Genomic DNA, 8,966 nt, shown 5'->3' with positions numbered 1-8,966 from the left:
GAATCCTGAGCATTGTGCTACAAAGGTTAGAAACACTGAGAAAGAGCAGATCTCTGAAGGAAAATGAAGATGGATAACGTGATTTAGCCACATTCACAGGTAGAAAGCCATCACCGCTGCTCGGGGCAGAAAGGCTGCCTGAGTTTAATGGTTAACCGTGCTAAGGGAACTGGTCATCTTTTTTAGCTGCCTGGACATGAGTCAGAAGGAGGCACAAACAATGCAGTAAAAAATCCATCTAAGTCTCAGTTACCTTTGAAAATCGAGCGTTTATCCATTTGGTAAAGGTTTTCTTCTGAACGTCATTGTGTTCATCTACAGGAGAGAAAGAGAAAAAAAGAAAAGATGAGGGTTTATTCGGCTGGAGGATGTGATAAATACAACCTTCTCCTTCCTGGGGAGCTTAAAATAGACATTTATACAGCGTGAGGCAAAGGAGGCAGCTGACAATGAACCCACAGATGGGCCTGGTGTCTACAGGAAAGTGAGACTCGGTTACCTCACCCAAGGGACCAGGTTGTGCCCACTAAACCCAGGTAGATCACACCCAGTTATGAAATCCAGGCTTGTGTACTACAATCTAGACTCTACTTCACAACTATGCATGTGACAATTTCAGATGCATTTTAAGTACATCGTCAAACACAATAAACATATTAACATGCATGGTGGTTGGTTTTAAGTATCAGCATGCTATACTTGAGGATCACCGTGAAGACAGTCTCCATGAGGGGTCAGGTGGGTGTGTGGGGTGGGGAATTGTCTTGACTGTGCTAACTGCATGTTCAAAGAGTGGTATCATCCAGGCTGGGGTACTAGACGGTACAAAATTGGGAACAGCAAACGAACAGCAGACATGCAAGCGTTAGTTCTTTCTTTGCTCTTGAAGGTGGATCTGTGCAGCTGCTTAAAGCTACCGCCTGAACCCCCACAATAACGGACTGTAACCTGGAATTGGAAGACAAATAAACCTGTAGCGGGCGATCCCACAGAGCATGACATTGGCTTGGATTCTGCAGTGTTAACACCTAGGCTTTGATCTGCCTTCTGTGACGCTAGCTTTGTCACTAATACTATTTCTGATGTGTTTGGTTCTTATAAAACATGTTATGAGAGGACCTGGAAGACCGAGAGGCCTCATGACTAAGAATTCTTGAGCATTTGGTTCCTTCAAAGAACTCCAGTTAAGAGGTTTTGGACTTGCTACGGTGTAAATTGTGTAAAAATTAAAAAGGCCTTTTGCGAAGCAATGGGCAGTCAGTTCACAAAAAGCAGGTCCCCCGCTGCTGCTGCTGAATCAAAATTCATTCTGGAGTGACCCCAATTCTTCCACAGACCCACACAAAACAGAACACCAACAAAAACCCTTTCAGGCAATAAAGCTAGACCAACCTGTCCCCCCAAAAGTTACCCAATAAGAACTTAAGAGTTCATAACTATCCCTTCTTCAGAAGTCCTACCCCTTCAAAAACAAAAGAGGTAAGATTTCTAGTCAGTTCTCTAATTCTTTCTCTGCCCCCCCAAAATACCAACATGGAGTCATAGTGGTTTTAAACTTTATAAATATGCTAATATTTAACTTTATTATGTTTAGATATGTATGTATGTATGTGTGTTTATGTGTGGTGAGTGCAAGTGGCCAAGGAATCCAGAGGAGGGCATCTGATCCTCTGAAGCTGGAGATTCAAGGGATTATGGCCACCACGTGGGTGCTGTGTGAACTCTGGACTTCTGCAAGAGCGACATGTGCTTTTCACCATTAAGCCATCTCTCCAGCCCCCAAGACCAACATTCTGACAAGCAGAGAAACTAGAAGAATTTTAAAACATTTTCGACTTCTTTGGTTTTCATTCCAAATTCACTGTGCAAGGCAAGCAAACTTCAAGCAGGTGGAGAACCCCAAACTCCTTAAAAATGAGCAGAGTGAAGGAAGTATGCAAAAAGACCACCCAGTACAGCAGCTGCAAAAACAAAGTGGCCAAGGGCCAAAGAAACCACATCCCCATCCACTCCTTCTGTGACTCTGAGTCAACTATCACAGGGTCATCCAGCTTCAAAGTCCTTTTCTGTCAGGTAGAAATAAATATTAACTGTATTGTAAGGGGTTGTGCTGGTAAGTGAAATTTTCGGGGAAACCTTGGTGTGGAGGTTTGAATGAGGGTGGCTTCCATAGGTTAATGAATTTGAATTCTTGGTCCCCAGTTGGTGGAATGATTTGGGAAGGATTGGGGGTGTGGCCTTGTTAAAGGTGGTGTGCAATAGGGGCAGCCTTTGAGGAATTAAAAATCTATGCCACTCTAGCTAGTCCCCGCCCCACCTTGGGGCTGATAAGTCAGATGGAAGCTCTCAGCTACCGCTGAGAAACCATGCCTGTTGTCTGTTGTCTGATCCCACGTTTCCTGCTATGATGGCCATGCACTCGAACCCTCTGAAACTGTGAGCTTCAGATTACATACTTTCTCTCGTAAGTCGCCTTGGTCATAGTGCTTTGTCACAGTGGTAGAAAAGTAACTAAGACACCTGGTATCATTGTCACAAGGATGGTATAACTAACTACTCAGTTGTAAACTAGAATCTTGAGATCTATGAGGCCACATGAACTTTTTCTCCTGTAAGCTGTTCTGGTTGATATTTTTTATCAACTTGAACAAGCTACAGTTATCTGGAAAGAGGAACCCCAGTAGAGAAAAAGACAGGAAATGCTTCTATCAGACTGGTCTATTCACAAGTCTGTAGGGCAGTTTCTTCATTAATGATTGATGTTGGAAGGCCCAACCCACTATGGATAGTACCACCCCCAGCAGCCAGTTATGGAGGATAAAAAAAAAAAAAAACAAAAAAAACTGAGCAAGCCAGTTAGCAGCATTCCCTCATAGCTTTTAGTTCAGTTCCTGGTTCCAAGTTCCTACTTTAACTTCTGGCTCCATGGACGGTGACCCAGAATATGTAAGCCAAGTTGTTTTTGTTCATGGCGTCTTTAACTTTACTTCATAGATATAGACAACTGGCTAATACCTAAGATTTTGGTAAATTTGCATTCTACTGACTTATGGAAGATGTAGCAATTTGAATGAAAATGGTCATAAGGGGTATATGTTGAAATACTTAGTCCACAGTTAGTGAAACTGTTGGGAAGGATTCGGAGGTATGGCCTTGTTAGAGGAGGTGTGTCACTGAGAAATGATCTTTTGGTTTCAAAAGCCCACACCAGCCTAGTCTCAGTTACCTCTCTCTGCTTCCAGTTAGGAGATTAGAATGTAAGTATTTAACTACAGCTCCAGCACCATGCCAGCCTGTTGCCATGGTCCCCGCCATGATAGTTATGAATTGCAACCCTCTGGAACTGACTCTCAAATTAAATCCTTTCTTTATAAGTTGCTTTGGTCATGGAGTTTTGTCACAGCAGTAGAGAAGTAACCAATACAGAAGCATAATTTATAATTAAAAGGCTGTTCCTGTGATAAATATAACAACTCTATAAAGAAGGTGTAAGTTTACAGATCCATAAAGGAAACTGGAGAGCAAGGCACAAACGGAACAAGAGTATCAAAGGACACTGCTCTTTAAGAAACTTGATGTTAATGGCACTGGAAGGTGACCTCCTTCCCAGAAAGAATGAGGAAGACATCAATCAGCCCTTACTTCAGCCTTATACATTATCTGATCAATGCCACAGAGTCATTAACCAAGGAGACTTGCTTACACAGACACAGTGTTCCATCCTTTACCATAAAATCCCAGAAGGACAGAGCTGACAGCATAGCCAGGGTACAAGGCTATATGGGATACATCTATCTACAAACAAAAACGACATAAGCCTAGCTGAAACAGATTTAATTTTGTGTGTGTTTAGGGCACTTAAAAATCCTAATAACAAGAAAAAACCCTAATAACTTGTTCTATGACTCCAAAGAAGGTTTAGTTTTAAGTTTTTGTTGTATTCACTATCCTTTAGGCCTATAAGAAATAAAGTCCAGAAATAAACTTTCTCTTACTTTCAAAATGTTCACATGATTTAAGAATCCTTAACAATAAAAATGAGGAAAACACTAACATATATATAACCACACTTTATTACTTAACATATTTCAAAGTTTTAACTTTCACAAATGTAGTAAGTCTAGAAATATGGCCCAGTGGTAGCCAATGTGCCCAGCACAGCCAAGGCTCTGGTTCCAATACCCAGATGAATGGGTGATGGGGCGTAATTAAAGTTTCTAATAAGACACAGTTTTTCCTTCATAGGTTGGCCAAATAAAGGATTACCTACCTCTTTATCTTTCTGTATCATCAATTAATTATAGAATTAAATCAAGATTAACAATAAAGTTTTACATAAAGAGCTATAAAAGTAGAACAGTGTTTCTTCTAACACAGCCTATAACATTTAGTCAAATCAACATCTATATATACCTCAGTACCTGATATGAAATAGAGTGTTTGGCCATAAAAGATAAGATCCATATGCTCAAAAATACCCCCAAAATGTGCAAACACTCTTTTTTAGTTATTTACCTATGGTGCTTTGAAAGAAAATGGCCCCCAAAGAGAGAGGCACTATTAAGAGGTGTGGCCTTGTTGGAGGAAGTGTGTCATCGTGGGGGCAGGCTTTGAGGTCTCTTTTGCTCAAGTTTCTCTCAGTGTGCCAGTCAGTCTCCTTCCTGCAAGATGTAGCGCTCTCAGCTCCAGCACCAAGTGTCCTGCACACTGCCCTGTTCCCCATCATGATGAAAATGGACTGAACCTCGGAAACTGCAAGCTGCCATCGTAATTAATGGAATGTTTCCTTTATAGGAGTTGTCATGGTGTTTCTTCACAGCAATACAAACCCTAAGACATTACCTAAGACAATTAGAGCAGGTAAGAGAAGATTTGTGTTTAATATACCGATAAGTTGACCCCTCTCGCACTCCATGATCTACAAAGATTCAGTAAATGAACAAGAAGTAACCTGTAGCTTTTCAATCAGAAGATGAAAAATGTAAAACATGAGGAATAGGTCTTTCCAGAGCACTGGAATGGATTCACAACACCCATATTGAACAGCTCAAAACTGCCCATCTCTAAGGGATCATGTGATTTTGGCCTCCTTGGACACCTGTATTCATATACACATACTAACACCACACACATATGCACATGTGCGTGCACACACACAAGCATACACACACATGTGAAATAAAACGCCTTTTAAAGGAAACAAACGTAGAGCCATTGCTAGTACAATAACTGCCCTCCACGTCACAATTTACTAAATAATCCTGGCCCAAATTTCTCATCAGCAAAAGAGACTGAGAAACAATGAAAAAAACTGTCATACTGTTCTCATCTATCCTTCACCTCCCTAGAACATTACACAGAACCTTCCTCTCCATGTAGTCTGTGGTAGAGTGATTGCCTTGTAAGCCTCGGAACCCAGAATCAAATCCATTTCCACAGAAAAACATAAAAGACCTGCAATAGTCAGAAACTAAGCCAGGGAGATGCCTCAACGGGTAAAGGAGCTTATTGCCAAGTCACATGGTCTGAGTTTGATTCCTTGGACCTATGTGATAGAAGGAGAAACTAGACTCCCTATATGCACATCATGGTCCACATACACGCATGTGCGCGTGCGCACACACACACACACACACACACACACACACACACACACACACACTAAATTAATACAGATACAAGGAGAAAACTAGGAAACTGGAGAGATGATTCAGCAGCTAAGAGCACTTACTGCTCTTCCAGACAACCTAGGTTCAATTCCCAGCAACCACACTGGGCAGCTCACAACTAACTATAACTCCAGCTTCAGGGGATCCAATGCCATCTTCTGGACTTCATAGGCATCCACATACACATCACACACACACACACACACACACACACACACACACTCACAAATAAATGTCAGAAAACATTGGGAACAGTTTCAGTCTATTATAGTTTTCTTCATCATAAAACCAATCGATTGGTTTAATTCCTCAAAAGGAATGTTCAAGAACCCAACCTAACTGGCATCTAATTAGATTGATCCCATACTGACTGAAGGGGTGAGAACAACATAGGGCTGATCCACCTGCTCAACCATGCATTCTTCCAGGGTTCTTAGCTTAAACCACTGTTTTCATTACACAGGAATTTTAGAATTCTCTTCTGAAAGCCTTGGCTGTCTTAGCAAATCTCATCATTGGTGACCTTTCTCCATTAGGGGAAAAAGCACGGGGCTGAATTAGGAGAAGAAAAAAAATGTGTTAAACTCCTTACAGCTGCTCTTCCAAATTCTTCTAAATATTTTGCTCTTCTGAAACACTCCTGACATGTTCATACAAATCCAAGAGCCTTTGATGCTGCCTGGCCTAGAATTTTATCGCTGCGATCCGGAAGAAAAGTGGGGGAAAAAAAAAATCAACCAGACCAATAAAGTCTGCATGGTTTAAAAGTGTTTTCACTTCAGCAGCTCAAGTGTGTAATAGAATGTCTCTTTGTAGAACTTTGCAATGAGCAGCTAGGGGGCTAGCTGATAGGTAAAGTGCTGGCCACAAAACAATCAGGACTAAGTTCAGAACGTCAGTACCCCTGTGAAAAATCAGGCATGGTGGTATGCCTGTAATCCCAGTCCTGGGGAAGCAGAGATGGGAACCCAGGGCCTAACGACCCTGACAATCGAGCAAAATTAACTATGTTCTGAATTAAGTGAGAGACCCCATCTCTCAAAAACTAGAGAGTGCCTGAAGAGGACAATCAACATTGACTCTAGCATCACAAACGTGTGCACACAAAAATACATAAATCGCATACACACACACGCGCGCACACACACACCTTTGTATGCATACACAAATTCAGACAGACAAGCCATCATGAAAACCACTAATATTAAAAGGAGCGCATTGTTCCCCCTAACACATCACTCTGAAGCAATTTAATAGGGACCAACTGGCTGGCACTACCTGAGTTCCCCAAATGCCAGCATTCAGAAAAGAAATGCAGACTATAAGAAATGTCTGGCTGGATGCCTTAGAACTCGGGCTGACTTTCTTATTAAAGCCTCTTTCACAAGCACAAACTTAACACATCCCGGAAAGTGGAGATAGCTGCAAAAGCGATAAGACCGGTCAGCCTACACAAAGCCCCACTTGCTCTTTCTCTGGGCTTTCCACTCAGTGGCCTTTCACACACCATGATAAAACACACACACGCCTTCTAGTACTCTCCTGGTTTATGGGCTCTCTAAATTAAATCATCTCATTTGTTCAAAGAATAGCCATCAAAATACCAGAGGAAATAATAAGCATCATCTAATCATCTGGAAGATAGTATCAGACAAAGAACAAGCCAACAGGAAACAGACCCCTCCCAAGCACAGGAAGTTGAGACTCTCTGACCATACTCAGAGATCCAGGAAAAGCAAACAAAAAAACCTTGAAACTAAAAGTGTAGCCTTCAAATGATCCACACTAAAAATGTGAGATGTTGAAACACTGAGTGTTTGCTGGGGGTCCAGTCAGCAACGAGAAGCCCAAGTCGGTAGCTTCTCTGTCTCACTTTCCAGAGCTCCTAAGCTTCACTTGAAAGAATGTGTAAGATTTATGGGGACCCGACATTACCTTAAACCTCTCTAGAGGTTCATTTTTGCAAAGGGAAAAAAATCTTCAAGCCTTAAATATTGGGGGTAGGGCTTCACCTTGGGGGAACAGCAATAGCTGGAAGGCACGAGGACCTAGGGACAGCCCCCAACACAGTAAACAGTATTGTATGTGTGCTGCCCACACTGGATGCGTGTTGTAAATGCTTCCCTTTCGATTTCTGTCCCAGGAATGAACTTTCTTTAAAATCAGTTGTGATAAAATAGAATGACAAAGAGTTACTCAGGGAGACTGAGTGACAGTGAGGAGTCACTGTCAGGGAAACCCCTAGAAACCTGAGTTTTGTTTGGTTTTATGACTGCTAAGAGATTTAATCACCTCATGAAATAAAATTCCTATAAAATTGGATTTCTCATGTCACCTTTATTCCTACTAAACAGGGACTCTCGAGTAACGGATTTCATCAACAAACAATTCTAGATTTAGGGAAACTCTACAAATGAAAGTTTTAAAAATTTAACACGGAAAGCAGACGTGATCTACCTTCAGCCTTTAGCATGAGTTCCGCTGTCAACAACAAAAATATATCCTTACAAGATGCAGGCAATCACCCAACAGTCTCATTTCAGCTGATGTGTGTTATTCCTTTCCCCATATTGTGAAGGATTCTTTAAACTCTCCATAAATTGATACAATCGCACACTAAGACTTTCTCGAAAATTCAGCATCTCTCACAAAATCTTGCAGAGTTGAGCTTGGTGGTACAGGCCTGTCACTACCACTATGGAGGAATATGCACAACGGGAACAAGCTTAAAGCCGGACTGGACCACCAAAGGAGGCCCTGTCTCCAAAAAGCAAATTTTTTAAAAAAGAGAACAATACTGTCAGTTGCCAAATGATGGAGGAAGGTCATTAATTAATAAAGAAACTGCTTGGCCTTTGATAGGCCAAGCCCTTAGGTGGGTGGAATAGACAGAATAGAATTCTGGGAAGAAGAAGGCAGTGAGCCAGAGGCCATGCCTCTCCTCTCCAGGCAGTTGCCATAGCTCTCCTCTCCGAGATGGATTCAGGTTAGGATCTTCCTGGTAAGTCTGGTGCCACACAGATTATTAGAAATGGGTTAATCAAGATGTGAGAATTAGCCAATAAGAGGCTAGAGCTAATGGGCCAAGCAGTGTTTAAAAGAATACAGTTTCCATGTAATTATTTCGGGTAAAGCTAGCTGAGAGCCAGGTGGTGGGAAGTGGCCTGCCACTCCTATTACAACAGCCAAATATCTCACTACGTTTGTAAAAAGCAATATTTTTTCTATATAGCTGATATGCAAAACTGTTTTTTACATTTGTTTTACACTTATCTATTTTGCCTGTGTGTGTGTGTG

The 8,966-nt window shown here is 41.6% G+C and overlaps 1 protein-coding gene across 4 annotated transcripts in view; it reads right to left on the bottom strand.

The window, feature by feature from the left end:
- The window catches only part of Utrn (utrophin), a 521,838-nt gene that overhangs the window by 403,966 nt on the left and 108,906 nt on the right, over positions 1-8,966 (bottom strand). For all 4 annotated transcript variants that reach the window (XM_013351419.2, XM_026786362.1, XM_026786363.1 and 1 more), the window contains one exon: positions 254-315. In XM_013351419.2, the coding sequence (XP_013206873.1) occupies positions 254-315 (62 nt within the window). The remainder of the gene's footprint in view (positions 1-253; positions 316-8,966) is intronic.

This window comes from Microtus ochrogaster, linkage group LG4, assembly GCF_000317375.1.
Source record: "Microtus ochrogaster isolate Prairie Vole_2 linkage group LG4, MicOch1.0, whole genome shotgun sequence".
NCBI lineage: Eukaryota > Metazoa > Chordata > Mammalia > Rodentia > Cricetidae > Microtus > Microtus ochrogaster.
The sequence above is the reverse complement of the archived record's forward strand: the minus strand, read 5'-3'. Positions and strand labels throughout refer to the sequence as shown.